Raw genomic sequence first — 21,130 nt, forward strand, 5'->3', positions numbered from 1 at the left:
CAGTTAAAATGATGCAGTGCCAAATCACAAAAACTGCTCTGGTCTTTGGCCAGCCAAATGGTCCGGGGGCTGAAGCGATTAAAGTATTCAGACATAATAAAAAAAAATAATATCCATTTAGGACTGCACTGCAGGTGGGCATGTAGATGAAAGCAATTTGCAAATATGGGTGGAACTTGAATAAAGACCTTTCACATAAATGACATTCTACAATGGCTTGCTGAATGCATAGCTAAAAAAAGTGTCCCTGAAACTCTATTTGAAATGTTGGCAACTCTACACTCTGTACATAACTCACTCCTGATTGCTGTACTCTTTACGTAGCACAATCCTGGTATGCCCCTTTAAGACCCTTCCACTGTTAATGCAATTTGGTTACATCCACCATTTATTGTGGCACATTTTCCTCTCACAACAAGGGGTTTGGTTGTACCAATTCTCTGAGAAAAAAAAGAGCCCTGCTTACATCCATTAGCTGCCAGCCTTTCCACAACACAGGGGGCAGGCAGTTGCAAATGGAGGGCAGAAATCCTACAGCCAAGGGGAAGGGCATTAAGAAAAATAAGCAAAAATGAACCAGCAAAAATTAAAGGGGTTGTAAAGACAGAAGTTTTTTTATCTTAATGCATTCTCACAGCTCCGTGTCTGAATGGATACACAGAGTTGCAGCTCGGCTCGGGTTCCCCCACAGCAAGCTGCTTGCTGTGGGGGCACTCGACAGGAGGGAGGGGCCAGGAGCAGCAAAGAGGGACCCAAGAAGAGGAGGATCTGGGCTGCCCTGTGCAAATCCACTACACAGAGCAGGTAAGTACAACATGTTTATTGTTTAACTGCTTCTCGACCAGCTGCCGCAGTTATACTGCGGCAGGCTGGCTCCCCTGCATGAGCCGTCGTAGCTATACGTTGGCTCACGGGGTCGGGATAGCAGGCGCGTGCGCCCACTGCACGACAGGGGTGCCGATGCTCGTGGCCGACGGTCGCGATGACCGCCGGCCACGAGCGATTGTGAACAGAAGACACAGAACAGGGACGAGTGTGTGTAAACACACACTTCCCTGTTCTGACAGGAGTGACAGATCGTGTGTTCCTATTAGCTAGGAACCATGATCCGTCACTTCCGCTAGTCAGTCCCCTCCCCCTTCAGTTAGAATCACCTCCTAGGGAACACAGTTAACCCCTAGATCGCCCTCTAGTGTTCAGCCCTTCACTGCCAGTGACATTTTTACAGTAATCAATGCATTTTTATAGCACTGATCGCTGTATTAATGTCAATGGTCCCAAAAATGTGTCAAAATTGTCCGATGTGTCCACCATAATGTTGCAGTCATGATAAAAATTGCAGATCGCCGCCATTACTAGTAAAAAAAAAAAAATAATAAAAATGCTATAAATCTATCCCCTATTTTGTAGACGCTATAACTTTTGCGCAAACCAATCAATATACGCTTATTGTGATTTTTTTTACCATAAAATATGTAGAAGAATACATATCAGCCTAAACTGAGAAAAAAATTAGCTTTTTTTTTAAAAAAAAAAAATGGGGATATTTATTATGGCAAAAAGTACAAAATATTGTGTTTTTTTTTCAAAATTGTAGCTCTTTTTTTGTTTATAGCGCAAAAAATAAAAACCATAGAAGCAATTAAATCCCACCAAAAGAAAGCTCTATTTATGGGAAAAAAAGCACGTCAATTTTGTTTGGGTGCAACTTCGCATGACCGCGCAATTGCCAGTTAAAACGACACAGTGCCGAATCGTACTTTTTTTTTAAGTGGTTAAAAAAAAAAAAAAACAGAGACTTTACAATCACTTTAATCATAATTCTTCAAAATCAGGATCTAGAAAAAAAAAAAAAGACAGGCAAGCCTAAAGGGACAGGTAGAAGTGTTGCTGCATAGAAGTAGTAGGTGGCAGTTAATACTGATATTAGCTTTTTCTCCTACCCCCTTCCACATGTCCACATTCAGGGATCATTTTTTTCATTATTTACCTAATTACAATGTACTGCATTTTTATTTATTTATTTAAAGTGGAACATTATTTAGAAAATTAAGTCCTGCTGGATCACTTCAGGCTGGCCACTTTTGCAGGTATAGCTGCATAAAAATAAGTGCCTATACTGTTTAAAAACAAGTAATACAATGTCTCCCCCCTGCTCTGCACATGCTCAGTTGCTCTCCATTTTTAGGCATTTTTAGGCACTGCTGAGTTTGTTTAGAGGCCGATCTGCATTTGTGGTCAGTTATGATTTACAACTGAGGCTTTGGGCTTCAGCAAAATGGCAGCCTCCAGCAAGAAGAAATAGGAGCAATGCTGGAGGCAATGTACAGCACACACTAATTCTGGTAGCATAATTATTAATGTAGAATGTATGTTCCTTGCTAAAAAACATTATTTTTTATCAAGTTGTTATGGGTAAAGTTCCACTTTAATTTTTCTTATAATTTCATATTTGGTGAAGGTAAGAAAACATAGAGAGGGATGGCCATTTGGAAATTGGTTGTGCTCAGAAAAAAATGTCAGATGCTTTTATGTGGGTAAACACCAATGTAAAAAAGTAGGCTCTATGAGGCTCCCCAGGGGCAGGAAAGTGCTGAGAAATTAAGCCAGGCATCTAAAATACCTGTGTACACCCCATGTACACTGTGTGTTCCCAGCACACACACAGAGACCGAATTGTCAAAGACAGTACCTGGTCTGTGCTAATGATCAGGTACCATCGAGACTGGCTCCTGAACATGTGGCCAGTGTGACAACCATTAACCACTTCAGCCCCGGAAGGATTTGATGACCAGACCATTTTTCGCAATACGGCACTGCATCGCTTTAACTGACAATTGCGCTGTTGTGCGACGTTTTCCCACAAATAGAGCTTTCTTTAGGAGGTATTTGCTTATCTCTGCAGTTTTTATTTTTTGCGCTATAAACAAAAACAATTTTGAAAAAAAAAAATTTTTTTTACTTTTTGCTATAATAAATATCCCTCAAAAAATGTAAAAAAAAAAATCTTCATCAGTTTAGGCCAATATGTATTCTTCTACATATTTTTGGTAAAAAAAAAAAAAAAAAATCACAATAAGCGTATATTGATTGTTTTGCACAAAAGTTATAGCATCTACAAAACGGAATAGTTTTATGGCATTTTTATTATTATTATTTTTTTACTAGTAATGGCGGCGATCTGTGATTTTTAGCAGGACTGTGACATTACGGCAGACTGATCGGACACTTTTGACACTTTTTTGGGACATTGACATTTATACAGCGATCAGTGTTATAAAAATGCACTGATTACTGTGTAAATGTCAACTGGCAGGGAAGGGGTTAACACTAGGGGGCAATAAAGGGGTTAAGTTTGTTCCCTAGGTGTGTTTCTAACTGTGAGAGGATGGGACTGACTAGAGAAGGAGCCAGATCGTTGTTCCTACTTAGTAGGAACACGCAATCTGTCTCTCCTCCCCTGTCAGAACAGGGATTTGTGTGTTCACACACACAAATCCCCGTTCTGGCTCTCGTGCTCATGATCGCGGGTGGCCAGCGGCGATTGTGCCCACCGGTCACACGCATCAGGTCCCCTGCCGTTCAGTGGGCACGCACGTGCCTGCTACGGCTCTTAATGGAGCCGCCGTACATATACGGCGATTCACACAGGAGAGCCAACCTGCCACCTTATATGTTTCGGAGCCGGTCAGTCACACTCTATAGTATTTATTTCTGCTCCTCCCTCAGCTGCTACATAAAAGGTTATGTATAGTGGTGAGGGGAAGGATAGAGGAGCTTGGCCAGCACATAAAGTAATTAGACGCTCCCAGAAAAGAAGAGGACAATGCTGTGCAAAGGAAAGTGTTGTGCTAGGGAACCTACAAAGATGATGTCTGGGCATTGTGAGCCTTTATTTTATCATTTTTTTAACAGTTATATTGTATATGCTTTTACATATTTTCTTTTATGCTGTCTCATGTATAGCACCCTCAAAGGTAGGTGGTAGGATAGTTAGGTATGTTTAAGGCTAGTTTCACACTGAGGTGCTTTAAAGGCGCTTTAGCGTTAAAAATAGCACCTGCAAAGCATCTGTAAAGCGCCTCTCTTGTCACTCCATGTGAAAGCCCGAGTGCTTTCACAATAGAGCGGTGTGCTTGCAGGACGTTAAGAAAAAGTCCTGCACGCAGGATCTTTGGGGAGCTTTAGGAGTGGTGTATACACCACTCCTAAAGCGCCCCTGCCCATTGAAATCAGTGGGCAGTGCCACCGAAGCACCTGCAAAGTGCCGTGCAGCGGTGCTTTGTGGGCGCTAGTAACCCCTTCATCGGCCACTACCGGGGGTTAAAAGCACCCCGCTAGCAGCCGAAAAGCACAGCTAAAATGACGGTAAGCGCCGCTTTACCGCCGACAGCCCCCCGCCCCAGTGTGAACAGGAGGCAACCTGAGGGAGAAATGCAGAAACCTGGGTGTTTAGAAGAAGCTCACTTAGGGGAGCTGTCTGCCACAGATCTGTCTAAGATCACTAGAGGGCATCACTTGGAAGATTGAAGGGAGGCACCCACCTGTCCTTGGGCCCTGTGAGTACAGACATTGATGAATATTGGGGACCTTGTAGCTATCCCTCGGGTGCCTAGTTATAGTCAGCTGTGGGTCTTTAAAAGGAGACCCTGGCTGGTGTCCTGAAGAGCTCTGTCCAGACACTTTACTACTTAAAGGGACTATGCTCTACTGGTTCTACTTTTCTACTCAAGCTAAAAGGGAGATTAAGTCCTCTGTTGTACATAGTTCTAATTTTTGGAGTATTCCATAACTTCCCTCACCCCTATCCAAGTTCTCTAAAAATAAATAAACGACGAAAAGAACATCTTCTAGACTGGGTTTTGGAGAAAGAGTGAATTAACCTGTTGTGTGCTACGGGACTGAATTTGTGAAGACCTGGACAGTAATTCCTGTGGCTCCTATGGGATTAATGCTACACATGATTTTGTTATAGAATTTTATATAGAACTTTGTACATGCTCCCTCTATTGAAAAATATTCTGGGAAATGTGCTAGACTGTCCTGTTTAATAGCTGCTGAAAACTCACTTAGCTTTATAAAGAGTCTACTGCTTTCATTCAAGTGTTACTGTAGAAGATCTGTGAAACCAATGGTGTTGCTAGACCCCAGTGCCCAGGGAAGATGTCCCAGGTCTTCTAAATCATTAAAGCCCAGGGAAAATAAAAATGCTCCTTTGAAGTGATGCTGTCCCTTCACTGCAAGGGTTAATTGTTTGTTTAGGTCCAAAGGGCCTGAAAAAGCAGTTTTTCTTAGCTGACCCTCCACACCCCTGTTAGTCGATGCTCTCGTCTACTGCCCATGCTCCAGCAGTGCACTGTACTGTTCCTTGGTGTCCTCACATCCGATGCAGTGCTATGGGCTCTACAGGACCTGTGAATGCCGGAGAATAGGGAAGAACAGGCTGTGGGGATGAGTCTTACAGCCTTGAGGGAGCCTGCAAAAGCAGGGGACTGGATAAGCAAAACTGCGGCTTTCTATACCTAAACTAGCATTAACCCCTTGAAGTGTGTGGTAGGCTAACTGCAAGGGAGCAGTTTTGCTTTCCCTGGAGTTCAACTTTAAGTATACAAGAGAATCTGGCATATTTTGCTGGGTTTCCTTATGTACTTCCCAATTAATATTTCATTTCCACTTAACAGATTACTACCCACTGATTAACAAAGAGGTAATACATTCTCTGCACAATGCACTTTTGGAACACTATGTAGCTTATGTAATTTTGAATTAATTTATCCCTTCTTTTTATCAAGCTAGAAAAGCACGATCATTTATTTGATTTAGTGATTTAAGTCATTGCACTTATGATATTAGCAAGGCTATTTAAGGTAAACGATTTATTTTTTTAAAACATTGGACCGATTGGACTGATCTGTATTTTACTAGTGAAATGCATTTACAATGATCTACTTATTTCTGCATGGCTAAATTGGGATTCTATTGTTACTGTATGCGTCTCCAGTGTGAAGATTTTGCAGCACTTCCTTCCTCACAACAGTCACAACAGAAAATTTCCATTCTACCCTTGTTTTTATTACTCTGGAGTAGGTTAGCAAGAAATACTATTAATTTCAAAGCTTAACAAGGGGAAAAAAGGGAATGTACTATCTTTTTTTCTTTTTTTTACGAATACATTTAAAAAGGTCAACCTATTCATAGTATTGTAAATGTAATAATATTTTAAAAATCTTGTTACTGTGTATAGTTTGTAACTACATATGCACAGGGGAGCAGACATATTTAGTCATTACATATGCAGGTTATGACCAATTCCTGTTTTATGTCTTCAGTCCCTGACCACATCTTCTAATATGTCCTATGTATCTGATCATCTCCTATAACACGTATGCAGTTTCTGATCATCTCCTGTGATATGTCCTTGGTCTCTGACCCTGTTCTGTAGTATGTCTGCAGCCTCTGATTTTCTCTTGTAGTATACCCTCAGTAACTGACCTTCTTCTGTTGTGTGTCTTCACTCTCTGACCATTTCCTATAATACTGTATGTCCTTAGTCGCTGACCATCTCTAATAGTATATGTGTAGTCCCTGACCATCTCCCGTTGTATGTCTTCAGTCTCTGACTATCTCCTATAATAGCTCTTCCATTTCTGACTATCTCTTATAGTATTTTGTCAGTCTCTTACCATCTCCTATAGTATGCCTGCAGTCTCAAATCATCTCCTGTAGTATGTCTGTAGCCTCTGACTATCTTCTGTTGTATGTTTTCAGTCTCTAAACATCTCCCACTCTGTCTCTGACTATTGTTTGTTGTATATCTGCAGTCTCTGACCAACTTCTTTAGTATATCCTCAGTGTCTGACCATCTCCTGTATTAGGTCTGCAGTCTCTGACAGTCTCCTGTAGAAATACATATACAGAATATTATGTGTGGCTCCTTGGCGACGTCAAGGTGCCTAAATCTAGTAACTTCACCACTACTGTAGGAAAATAAGGAAAGATTAGGAATGACAAGTAACATATATTCTCGGGCAGGCTCACCTATATCACAATCACAAAGGAGAAGATCTTCAGACTGGCCTCCCAGATAGAAAGGTATCCTACCTTGCCCCACTCCACCTAAAAATGAGAAATCCCTTGTTTTTTTAAGCCCCTCTGTATGCTTATCAGTAAAACTGTTTTCATGGGGCAACATCTGCTGATATACTTGTCTCCTTACAATCTGCTTACATTCACACAACAAACAAAAAATAATTAAAAAAGCATGCTGAGGTAAGTAAAACATCACTCACAGTTTCCATTTTGCAGATTTGCACGCCTTTTTTCTTCAGATTTCATTTTTGCTTTAATATACCACTGGCACCTTGGGGAAAAAACACAGTTATAACTATACGCTTGTTTACAAGGAAACAGTTCAGCAAAAATACCTTGTTTATCAATGTATCAGTTGGAAGAATTAATCCTGTTTCCCATGGCAATGGTTTAGATGTTCCATACTGTACTAAGGCAAAGAGGTAGAGTCTGATTGACTGCTGTAAGCAACAAGAAAGACTAGTAGTAACTCTAACTCTTCCAACAAAATTACAAATATCACCCTTGTGCCTATGCCATTATATGTATATCATTACAGGATTAACAAAAGCAATAAAGATTCATAACACTCAGGCATGTGAAAGGCTCTATTAGTTATTGAGTAAAGTGTAAGAATATTGCATTTCCGTAGTTTAAATTACATCTATACCTTCACATAACTGTGCCCCCTCTCACCCTACCCATACTGTAGAAACCTTTGTCAACTTTCTTCAGATCAGACAATTACTTCCTCAGCTTTTAGCTTATAGCAGCTCCAGTCCTCTTCACTTACAGCCAACAAGCCACCACATACTATGCATAGATGTCAGTTCTTCCATGGGACCAATTGGTGCTATGGAGAAACTGCCACAGCCTGTCAGTTTGGTGATCAAGACTAGAGGAGCCCGAGCCATTATAAGCCACTACTAATTGAGGAGGTCACCATCTGATCTGGGTATATAGTAGAGGTATATTTGGAATGTGGAGGATGAGGGGGGAGCTAGGACACATTTATGTAAAGGTACACTTGGTTTTACTGAACTTTGACTGAACACTAGTGTACTATTGATCTTCTGCAGCTTGCTGCCCTCTCACTAGGCTGTCAGCATCCTCAGGTTCTTAAGGCTCTGAATTTGAGCCTGCTTTAATGCAAACAATTGTCCATGCCCTGAGCACTACCATCTGTAGCACTCAGAGAGGTAGGTTGCATAGCACAGAATCATTTGACAAGAGGGCACACTGCAGACCAGAATACAGTGGAAGTATACAGAATCTGGCAGCAAGCTGTGTTGTTTCCTGGTTAATGCCACCATTTTACTTTTAGCATTGTTTCCACAAATTGCCCTTAAAGTCCAGCTCAGATTGTCCATTTGTCTTGAATTTGGAAAGTTTTCAGCAACAATTTATTGTAATCATGGTATAAATTTAGTGGACTGTGACAAAGGTAGATTGGAGTTAAGCAATATTTACACATAATCACCTAACCTTGCTGTTGCCAAAATCCTAGGCCAAGTTCAAATCTTATAAATGTATCATTTTCGCATGGGCTAATAGTACGGGGATGTACTGCAGTACATTTCAAACCTAAAAAATGAAAGTAAACCTATCGTGTAAAAATGTATAAACAAAGGTTACCTTTAGTGAAAACAACACATCAAAGTGATCAGTTGATGGAGAAATAGTCTGTTAAAGTTATTTGCAATTCTTGACTTCTCCACTAAATGTCAATTTCCATCCAAATCTTTTTCACCTTTAAAGCATTTTAATTTTTTTAATTATTTTTATTTTTTTGTAAGGGGTAGGTATCTTTGCGGTGTGAGTAAAGCTGAATACCAGGCAAATAACCTAACATAGATGGAATTTTCTGATTGGAGCTTTAGTGTTTATCATTTTTTTTGTCCGTGTAGGTCAATGCAACAGATTCACTTAAATACAACTCTCACAGATGCTTATACTTTGATCCTAGCCACTCCGTCCCATTGAGTTCAAACAAAGTCTCACCTAAGCCATAGGTTGCTTAAGTCATAGCTTATGCAGGGCTATGGGGTTCAGTGTGGCAGAGTTGATTGACTCAGGGTTGTCACCTGCTCCTCCATTCTCAGAATATGAATAATCTCAGAAATATTTGGTATTTCCTATGGCTTCTAACACTCAATAATTTGAAAAATGAGAATACAATTTACCAAAAGCATACTCTGATACAATGTTGGATGAACCTTGTCAGATTAGCTCACCTACCCCCAAAAGCCTTTGGAAAGATTAGTTCTTAGCCTTGCTGCTTAAAAAAGCCATTAGACCTCATTCACACAGCCATAAAAAGACCTGTTTTTTTACTTATGGATCTCAATGCAGCTGTACTGTTTTCAATGGAGACATTCACACAGGTGTGTCAACATGCACTGTGTTCAGTCATGTGTTCATGACTGTGTTCATGTATATGCATGTCCTCAGATGCAGATTTTTTGATTTTGTGTTAACTGCGTAAATTAACGGTGCTATATAAGTACCCAAAATAAATAAATAATAATAGACACTATTACTTTTTTTATGTGCCCTTTTCGCAACACCCAAAATTTGCCCCATGGATGAGTGTTTTGGAGTACCCACCCCCCTCTTTTCTAGCTAGTTTTACAAGCAATACATTACAAAAAATCCTTCTAGACTGTTTATTGGAGCCAGAGTGACTGGACTGTAGATTGGGTGGTAGGTGGAACCAGTTAAAATCAGTGGCCCCTGTGGGGGTAAAACTACATGTGGGTACTCGTTCTGGGATCTCACTTAGTGCATGCTGCTGCTATCAATAGAAACTGGCAGAGGATCAAGAGGTGGGATGCTGTGTGGACTGTCCACTGCATGGATGTACAGGAAAGGGCTATTGGGATACTAAACTGCTGCAGACAAGGAGCTTTGTCTGGGAAATTGGCTGTCAGTGTGAGGGGCATTTCTAATTAGGCAGTAAAGATTTAACAGTTGCAGCAGGAAAGGTGCGCTAAGCGTAAGGCTGTGGGCACCAGAATGTCCAGAAGGGAAGCAGAGTTACCATGGGCAGAAGGAGAAAGGTTTGGAGGCTGCACATGCGAGAAAGCCCTAAAATGCCACCCATAGTGTTTTTTTGGGTGCCCTGGAGTACAGAGAGCTAGAAGTGTGACACTGGGACATATGGATCGGCTGGCTGAAGTTCAGGAGCTGATGACAGATACGAATGTATAGCTGGTGCATCAAATGTGCTTTGCCTTGGGCACCATCTGGGGTGCCAAACACCTGTGTTTAGTCTATGGCAACTGCCAGAAGCCTATGGCAGTAATAAATGCCTGGGGTTACGGCGGAGAACCCCTGTTACTGCACAACATACCACCTGCTATGTTTCAAGTGAACTGGGAATCAGGATTGTGTACGGAGGGTGGGTGGGGCAAATTGATCTGCATGTGGAGGTACCTTTCACTCGGAGGGTGCTCATCAATGCCTGGGACCAGGTGGGGACCATGTTCATGTGAAAATCAAGCATTATGGTGGTTCCCCGGCTTAGAGATGAGCCACACACTGCGTGCAGGATCAAAAGTACAGAGCCTTTCTGAAAAGTGCTGTCCCATGGCACTACACACCTTAGCTGGATGCATTTTGCATTTAGGAGGGACACTGCTAAGCCTATGCCCTTTCCATCAATCCAACAAACCTCTGCCACCTCACTTCTAGTAGTAGAATTGGGTCACACTGTGCACTTATTAACTCCTTCTCTCCCATACCTTGCAGCTAGATACATGGGGTCTCTGTATCACAGGTTCAGTCCCTGAGGGTTTGGGGAACCAACCATGAGGGAGGTAACCAGAACACTATTCCCCTCGCTACTCTAGGACCTTTCACCTCCACCAGGTACCACGCTTCATGACTGGCTGCAACATATCTTGTACTAGTTCTGGTTACCCATAGCAACTGCATTCCTCTTCTGACTTATCTTGTCAATTTAACCTTTTGTAGTGGCTTTATTTCATACCCCACATGTACTTTACGGATCCTGTTCTTACATACGCCAGAAACCATCATGCACCCCTTTAAATAACTTCAGACCATGCTTTAAACAGTAGATGTAACTTTACTGAACATGTGTGGCAAAGTCCAACAAGTAAATTTCAGTGCAACATAACTCTGACCAACTAAACTGGGCTGCCTAGGCATACCTCAACAAGGTGGTAGTCTATTAGTGGCATCCTTCAAGGCTTGGCAGTTATTTGGTCTTTTGGTGTCTTCTGACAAACTGCTGGGTACAGCAATCCCTCTCAGTGTTCCATGTTGGTCATGGCATCTCCAGGAGCGTGCCCCAGACCCTGGCCTTCCCCTTCTATTTATATCCCAGGGTGAATAGACAGGGCCCAAAAAGCCCGGAAACTGAGGTGCTGGTAGTTAACCCTGTCTCTCGCCTGGGCAAGCCAACTCCCTAACTAATAAACGGTAGGCAACCCACCTACATTTTGCTAATTGACTGATGTCTAAATTGTCCCTTGTATGTGTTATTTATGTGAGCTAGGGACATTAGCTTGCCCTTGAGAACAGGGACCGGTGGTAATGTACATTGTGTAGAGTACTGCATAAATTGCTGGTGCTATATAAATACCTGTGATAAAAATAAAAATAAGATGCAATGTGTGAAACCATGATGTACTGGAGGGGGTTCTGTTCATAAACACACTTTGTTGGGGATATCATGTACTGGGCTGCTAGTTAGCTGTTTTCACATTACAAGGGAGAGACGGAAATGCATCATTTCATCATAGTCAATGATTTCATCAGCTTATTGTAACAATATTCCCCTTTTTTATTTGATATGAATTCATTATGTTAAATCTTCCTCCTGGGTCTCTGCTGGATAAAAGAAGCAGCTGGGTGAGTCAGTCTACCAGAGTCAGTTGCAGGTGAATGCAGACTATAAAGCATGTTCTAGATATTGATGTAACTTCATAAATGGATGAATATTACCTACTGTTTGCTGACTGATAACATTTGCTCAGAATTTCCACCCCGGATTATGAGACTCTATCCTCCTTATATTAATTATGCTGAGTAGTTTGCTAAGCTCCCAAACCAATACTGAACGTATAATAAACAGTCACAGCATTGCTAGCACTAAGCAAAAGCATATTAGGCAGATTTTCTCTCTCAAGTGTGCAATAACGCCTGTCAGGAGCACCATTGAGAATGTGACAAGCGTTTTATACTTTAATTACAGTGTTTCCAGGTAAATTACTGCACATCCTCACAAAGAATTTATTCTGCTAGACATTAATTTCTTAGCCACAGGAATTTTGAAGAAGGATTGTATGGACACACTTATATAGAATGGCATATCACAATATATAAACTCAACTGTCTCTCCATATTGTGGTTTCCTGGTATAGGTCAAATTGGGTTACATGTAGGTCTACATGTGGCATGCAGTGTGGTATGGAATATGAGCTTTTCTTTTAGTCTCGGTACAAATACAAGGTGAACTTAAAGCATGCAATAGGTTTGATTTATTAAAATGCAGATGGGCTGTTTACTATGCAAGGAAATGTTCACTTTACACAGGAATTTTTACTTGTCTACATGTGGCATGCAAATGTGTTATAAAATATGCACTTTTCTTGTAACATCTATAATAGTAAAGCCTAAACCCCACAATAGGGTTGATTTATTAAAAGGCAAATAGGCTGTTAACTATGAATGTGAATTTTTACTTAGCAAGGGAATTTTTACTTTGCTCAGTGAATGTGGTAAAAATTCACTTTACATTTATGTATAGAAAACGACTTGCTTTTAAACTCAACTTAAGTATACATAGGTTACATATATATGTAAAGCATTGTCTCAATGTACTGTAATTGTTTCTACATTGTTGCTGTGTTTCATTAAACAACAGCCACTTGTTCAGTTATGTGAATGCAATGTACTAAGACAGAGTTTACATAATTAATTCAGCTTCCTATATTGACCACAAGCAAATTTCAGAGTACTGAAAAAAGGCCCCCTAATGACCATTTTTTTTATGGCTCCATAATCTGTAGTTAAGCCTCTGGGTGGCACAAAATCTTGAGTGTTGAGGGAATGGACTGCACATTTCTATTTCCATAAAAATAGGAAAAGTTGTATCAAAATCCCACTTTTCCTTTATTCAGGTTTAGCATGCAGTTTACCATCAATGTGTCACACTAACCCTATTCCAAAACAATAGGATGTAATGTATGTAATATGCAAAATACTACAGAAATGGTACCATACGATGACTGAAAATGAATCTGTGACTGATATAACTAGACCTTAAGATTCTAAAACATACTTTTACTGATGTGGTGAGTCTGACCCCTTCCAGTTGAAGCCAGCAATTAGCATCCTCTTCAGTGGTCTTCTATCGAAATTTAAGGCACAAACCACACAATGGGGTTCGCTTTCCTCAGAATAACTACAACCTATTTGGCATATCTTTGGCATTACACCTTTCAACATGTTATTTGTAACGGTTGTGAAATGAATTCTGTTTGCTTCTGGCGGATAATCGCTTGGCGGATAAAGCAGCAGGTGCTTATCTCGCCCTGCCTCTCCAGTACGAATAGACTCATCAGAAAACTTGTGATGCGACAGTTCATCAAATTGCTAATTCCAAAGAGTTGAGCAAAACACATCTGCGAAGACCAATCCAAGCCCTTCAAAGTGGAATTTGTTTTAAATCCTGCCAGTAAATGGAGTATTTATTCACAATTTTCCTGCCTAGTGTTCATAGAATCATTTCCCATGAATGCCCCCTTATCTCTGCTCTTAAATGATACTTCAGATTGAATTTATATCTCGCCTGGCACATGACTGAGCCTTTTATATTCAATGTGTCCCTAAGATACATCAGGACTTCTAATGTCCTATAATCAACCCACAAATAAGGGGCTAAATCAGGACTTTGATACATCACATATAATATGTTTGCATCTATTATACTTATTGATTTACCAAGAACAATCAGGAAGAGGGAATGTTTTGATTAGTACCGGTACTACAGGTAAATCAGAATAACAACAGTTTAATTTACTTCCTTTATTTGTTCATTATATGAAAATTTGGGAGCATATGTTTAATTTACATACAAAGCATAATTTTGAAGAATGATTATTCTGCATTGAAAAAACTGATAACAGAAGGATTTAAAGGTTTGCTAGCTTGGATGTTTTGTAGTGAATCTATTTGAGACTTTAGATCTCCAGTTCTCATCCCTTGGTATATGTACTCCAATGGCCCTTCCATGTATTGAATAACATTTTTCCGGTCAGTTAAGTTTTAGAAAATAATAGATGAAATGTACAAAATTCAGGGTCTCCATGTTATGCCCCACATAAATGTTTTGTGGCTACAAACTTCTTCCTGCCTTCTTATGCAGAGTTGGACTTAGGTTGGCCATACATGGTTCAAATCTCGGTCAGTTCAGCAGGACTCGAACCATTAATGGACAGGTTGAATTTACCAAACTGAACGATCAATCAACTTTGGTACAACAAGTCTGCCAGGTTCACTAGCGATTATTGCTAGCAGCTGCTATAGACGCAAATTTCTTTCGGTTGCAGGAAAATAAATTTGCACCGTGTATGGCCAGCCTTACTCTTCAATCTCCCCTATCTCAAATGAATTTTCATAATGGGACTACACCTTCTGATAGAAGACTAAAGCCTCGTACACACGATCGGATTTTCCGACGGGAATTGTGTGTTGACAGACTGTTGGCAAAAAATCCTACCGTTTGTACTCTCCATCGGACAATTGTTGTCGGATTTTCCCCTGACAAATGTTGGATAGCAGGCTTTAAAATTTTCCGCAGACAACGGTCTGTTGTCGGATTTTCTGATCGTGTGTAAACATTAGCAGAAGGTGCCCAAAGGGTGGCGCTAAAGAGCTGAAAAGCCACGTAGTACGTCACTACATTCGTGTTTGTTGGCCGACAATTGTAGGCAGTTTGTATGCAAGACAAGTTCCTGGCCAACGCCCTTCGGACAAAAGTCTGATGTTTAGTCTGCGGAAAATCCGATCATGTGTACGAGGCTTTAAGAGGCATCTTTGCACTGTTTTGCAGCACAATTTGGAAAATATGTTTTTTTTTCCTGTTCTATAGTACTGTGAGGTGTGTAAAGTAGTGCGATAGTGCATCATACCACATTACAACATGCATTTAAAAATATTGAATATGCCCTAAAGCAGCAGTTTGATGATACTGATTAATTATCCAGTAAGATGACAATGAAAGCAGAAGTACTGAGCCTGGAAAATATAGTATTTACCTGCCTGGGTGTATTGTCGGTCAAAGTACTACAAAATGCTACAAAACCTTTGCTGCAGTTGGCAGTAGTTTTGTTTTTTGGAAAGTTTTGATTGTTTTCTGTCTTACTGTGTACATTTTCCTCGCTCTTTACCAAATAATTTTTAATCTTTATTGTTCTACTGAATAATTCATTTTTCTTGGCCTGCCACCTGCAACTGAAATCTGATGTTGCAACCCAGCCACTAAACCTAAAATGTCAGGTTTACTTCACAGCACTGTGTATAACATAGAACTATGAACTAAAGAACTACTGATACTTACAGGGGGTCATTTACTATAGCGCCGCAGCACTAATTACCACAAATTAGCACTAATCATGCTAATCAGAGCTAAAACGGTATCCACTATAGCGCTGGTAAAAAAAATACTCCCAAAATCGAATTTACTATAGTTCCCTGAAACCAAATAGTGCTCAAACCCTAATGCCCCGTACACACGGTCGGACATTGATTGGACATTCCGACAACAAAATCCTAGGATTTTTTCCAACGGATGTTGGCTCAAACTTGTCTTGCATACACACGGTCACACAAAGTTGTCAGAAAATCCGATCGTTCTAAACGCAGTGACGTAAAACACGTACGTCGGGACTATAAACGGGGCAGTGGCCAATAGCTTTCATCTCTTTATTTATTCTGAGCATGCGTAGTACTTTGTCTGTCGGATTTGTGTACACACGATCGGAATTTCCGACAACGGATTTTGTTTTCGGAAAATTTTATATCCTGCTCTCAAACTTTGTGTGTCAGAAAATCCGATGGAAAATGTGTGATGGAGCCTACACACAGTCGGAATTTCCGACAACAAGGTCCTAACACACATTTTCCGTCAGTAAATCCGACCGTGTGTACGGGGCATTACTCTGCTAAAACCTGGAGTAGTGCACATGGAAATAATGTTTAGAGCATGATATAATTGCCTAAATGGTACTGAAATATGTGGTATATTATTTATATTTTATATATATATATATATATATATATATATATATATTATATTATTATATTATCTGCTTTTAAACTGTGTGAAAAAGTGATTTCTACACTGAAATATCTTTAAAAGTCTGAGAAGAGATAAATCCCCTGTTTTTGTACAACTAGGTGCCAGCACAACTGAGCATGCTCAGACCTGCAAATAGCTCTCATTTTAGCTTTAATGTCTTTTTTACAGGGCGCTATAGTAAATACCAGAATGAGCGCTGTGTTAAAGAGCATTTTTTGGGAGTGAAAATCGGCGCTATTATAGTCCAATGCAAGTTTTAGCCTCTGATTCTAATGGTACAATTGTAACTTCCCCAAATAAATCCTTTTAATGTTGAGATGAAATGTATCTTTCTCTGAAATAGATTTTCCTTTGCAACATCGTTGCTTTTACTTCAAATATTATGTTTTTAACCACTTCCGGACCGCCGCACGCCGATATACGTCCTATCTTTGAAGAGGAATATCGTTGTTATCGCAGCTTCTAGCTGCCATAACTCCGGTATCTTCTTCTTCAGCGGGCGGTCCAGTTTCCCATAATAGTGGTCTCTGCAGTGGATTCACCGCGAGATCCCTTTTATTGGAGGCGGGAGAGGGCCCCCTCCCACCGTTCTCCGGTACCTACCACTGCTTACCAGAGCCGTCGGTAGCGGCGGAGGTGATCGGATCCTTCTCTTTCCTGGGTATGTCCTGTCATGCTTTTTTCTATTACAAGGGATGTTTACATTCCTTGTAATAGGAATAAAGTGCCACTTTTTTTTAAAAGAACAGTGTAAAAATAAAAAATAAAGCGGAAGCGAACGCATACGTGAGTAGCACCTGCATATGAAAACGGTGTTCAAACCACACGTGTGAGGTATCGCCACGATCGGTAGAGCCAGAGCAATAATTCTAGCCCTGTAACTTAAAACATGCAACCTGTAGAATTTTTTAAATGTTGCCTATGGAGATTTTTAAGGGTAAAAGCATCATCTGAGGCGCCTCAGATAACATCCGTGTGACAGAATGCGTAAGGCGGGACTAACTTGATACGCATTACGTCATATCCGGTATTTACGGTTTCTGGTACACGATCGGTGGAATGCAAGCTCGGAGTGAGGAGAGCGTTGCTTTCGCATTCCATTTGGAGAGTGTAAGAGCATGGGAGCTGTCTCTCCTTCTTTTTAATTTTCTTGGATTTGCTTATATTTAATTTTTAATAAAAGAAGCAATATGGAGTTACGCTATGTGGGCTGTTCTTTCCTTTTATATGACAAAAATATGTGGAGATCTGGCCGGAGATGACGCTGCAGAGGGGAGGCTGTAGAGTTTCTTTCCTTTTCACTCGTGGATGGTCCTTTACCCTGGTGTTGTGAACAAAGGGGATATCCCAGTAGAGGAGCATCGGGACCGGGATTACATTACCTTTACTTCACGCTTGTACCCCTGCAGGGGTGAAGCGCTCTGGTGAGTGAGGGGAGAGGGGAGCGCAGCCACCACTGCTAGCACGTTCTTTGTTTTAGAAACTGTCACCAACTGGATGAAGCACTATGTCACTTTTTATAGGCACTATTTGTTGATCTTTTGTTTGTTTTTTTCATTTTTTGTATAATGGACATATTGTGGTAGTTTATAACACTATTAGGTTTTAAAATTGGTTACCATTAACAGCAGTTGCAACAATCACTTTATATTAATCCATTAGTTTTTCATACATGTCACTTTTCACTTAGATGTCTATGGAGTGTTTTACTAGTGCTGATTGATGGTCTTTATTAGCACTGGTCGATGATTTTTATATAATTTTTTATTTTTTATATGTTTTTATTGCTGATACACGTTATTTCACCTTCCATCTTCAAAATTATCTTTCAGCACACGTCACTTTATATGAATATGTATTTATTTATTTATGGCAGCAAGGATCTGTCCTTGCTGGACATACATAGTTTTTTCACATTAGGCACTAAAGTCTTGGTATCTCATGTTAGATACACAAGGTTTTTTCACATAGAACAGAACCATTCCCTACTTTGTTTCTTTTACCTGATTGGATTTCACCTAAGTTAAATCTTCCTATAGGGAGGCAGCAGTTAGTAATAGCCTAAGCGTGAATTTCTTTGGTATTTTTTAACATGGGGACAAGGGGCTTTGGGGGGACTCCAAAGCACCCTCCCCATGTTGAGGGCATGTGGCCTGGTATGGTTCAGGAAGGGGGAGGCGCTCGCTCGTCCCCTCCCTTTCCTGACCTGCCAGGTTGCGTGCTCGGATAAGGGTCCCACGCAGTTTTTTTTTTTATTTGTACTCTATATTGCCGGTGTTCTGCCGAGAAAGTTCCGCTCGGCAGATAAGTTCCCCCCTCTACTGCGCATGCGCAGTAGAATCCAGCGGAAATAGCCGAAGCGGAACAGCTGAAAATCAGCTGTACTCGCTTCGCTCGCCACGCTTCGGGCACGGCCTCGCTGCGCTCGGCACTTTTAGATTCCCCCTCTAGGTCCACTTGGATGGTGGGGAAGGAACCTGGACCCAGAGCGCAGGCGCCGTGTACAGCTGATTGAAGCGTTTGAGCTTCGGCTATCTCCGGCGGCCGACAGTAGTACGTACTGCGCAAGCGCTGCGCCTGCGCAGTACAGGGGGGGAACCTATCCGCCGAAGGAACTTATTCGGCAAGACACCGGGAACCGGCAATTCATTACAGCAGCAAGCAAGTTTAAATTACATTTTTTCCTTTAGAAATGTAATTTTGCTGTGGTACAGTAATATATACAAGAAATATGCGCTACTTTACAGACATACTATAGACACCCCCCAGGCACGATATTTAAAGGAATTTTTAATTTTTATTGTTTCACTGTAAGCATTATTAAAATCACTGCTCCTGAAAAAACGCCCCTTTTAAAAACATTTTTTCCAATTGTTACATGTATGTCCCCTGGGGCAAGACCCAGGTCATCATACACTTTTTATGGCAAAGAACTTGCATATAAGCCTTCAGTGAGAACTTTGGATTTTGCAGGTTCGAGCCCCATTGACTTCCACTATTCCCGCATATGTGATCTGACAGGCATGTTTGCTGGCAATAGCGCTGCTTTCCATTTGCATTAGCGCCCAGTTTCTGAGAGTTTAAGTCATAATTGGCCTTAATTAGGTGCTATTTTCTGGGACTGCAGGATCATTTTTTGGCGCTATAGTAAATGACCCCCATAGTGTGCTAGATGGGATAAACTGTTTTGTCTTACTGCATAAATATACTGATTGAGAATACATTTTTGTCATCTACAAGGCTTCAGTATTTAACACAACACTATACATTAAGGGAATCCCTGAGCTAACAAAACAAGTGGCATACATTTGCTATCAAATGGCAGTTCAAAGCTTTACAAAGCCTGTAGCAGTGGCACAACATTCAGATGGGCAGAGATCAGAATAAAAAAAGTAAATTGGTAGAAATGAAACTAGAGGCATTACCCACAGCAACTAATTATATCTGCTTACATTTTACATTAACCAAAGTATAAGAAATGGCCTTGCCAAGGAAAAAATACAGTATATTTGTAAGGATCGTATGCCATTTATATATTTATATGTGATTATTATGAGTTACGGGCCAGAGTATGTGCGTACGCCATGAACTGGATGGTCATTTACAAGATTGTCTCTTATCTCTCAGGAGAACTGGTCTTTCCTGTTGTGCCTTTGTTAGTATACTGAAGCCAAATAATTTTGCTTTATTAAGTATTGTAATTAAGAGTATCTTTTTGTCTTCAGGGAGGCTGGTAAATAGGTGGAATCAAGTTAACAGGCCACTGTGTCTCAATGGGTTGCAAGGCTTTGGTATGCTAAACTGGTCAATTCATGTCTAAAGGTCCAGATGTAATGAAAGATAAATAAGAATAATGAATGTATACTTGCAAGAGATGCCATGAATAGTAAGGAGAAATATTAATCATTATGGAAGAATAATAAAAAAAAGGGGGCTTGAGTTTCATTAATTTACTTTTATGAGAATAATATAATTGTGCCGTTTGGACCAATCCGAGTTTCCTCAATGATAGTGAAGGGAAGAAAATAGGATAAAAATGGCTGAAAAAGACTTGAATGAGGAGCGACCTGACGGGAAAGACTTGAGGGGGACAGTAGACAGAGAGACACCTGGGGGGGCACTCACACAGACACATAGAAGGGTCCTGCCAGATCTGCTATTGTTTATCCCCTGGGATTGATAATAATGGATAAGCTTGGTGGTTAGTAGGCTACCCAGGTTTTGATGGTTTGAACTTATTGTCTTGGTTCTATAGGTATTTGTCTTATATGGTGCAGGGGTTTTATTGTTTGCCAGTATCAACATTGCTTTAATATTTGTCTGTGATTTTATGGATTGTTTCTATGTAATATTTCCTGGTCGATAACTAAGAGGTTCATGTTCCTTTTTCACCTACATTTTTTGATGTGTGTTTCATTGCTGACCCACCCCTATTATACGGTGAAAAGTGGGTATAGATGAATAATATTGAAATTATTTATTAATGATCACATTATTATTTGCCCCCCTCAATTTTCTTACACAAGGACCCTTTACCTAGTAGAGCAAAATACATTAACATATGATAACCACTCAGAAACCAGCCTATGTTTAGTCTATATTATACCTTAAAAAATGCAGCGCATAATATATGTGTAGGTAAATAGAAACAAGTGAATTACCGTATTTATCGGCGTATAACACGCACCGGCGTATAACACGCACCCCAATTTAGGAGGGAATTTTAAGGAA

General features: G+C 40.4%; 1 protein-coding gene across 5 annotated transcripts in view; it reads right to left on the bottom strand.

Moving 5' to 3' along the window:
• Window positions 1–21,130, bottom strand: part of EPHA6 (EPH receptor A6) — a 1,236,911-nt gene that overhangs the window by 235,872 nt on the left and 979,909 nt on the right. For 3 of the 5 annotated variants that reach the window (XM_073616994.1, XM_073616989.1, XM_073616991.1), the window contains exons 9-10: window positions 7,290–7,360; window positions 7,039–7,116 (exon numbers count right to left, since the gene is read on the bottom strand). In XM_073616994.1, coding sequence (XP_073473095.1) covers window positions 7,039–7,116; window positions 7,290–7,360 — 149 coding nt within the window. The remainder of the gene's footprint in view (window positions 1–7,038; window positions 7,117–7,289; window positions 7,361–21,130) is intronic. The other 2 variants (XM_073616992.1, XM_073616993.1) reach the window with 1 other exon arrangement.

The sequence above is a fragment of the Aquarana catesbeiana genome, linkage group LG02, assembly GCF_042186555.1.
Source record: "Aquarana catesbeiana isolate 2022-GZ linkage group LG02, ASM4218655v1, whole genome shotgun sequence".
Lineage (NCBI taxonomy): Eukaryota > Metazoa > Chordata > Amphibia > Anura > Ranidae > Aquarana > Aquarana catesbeiana.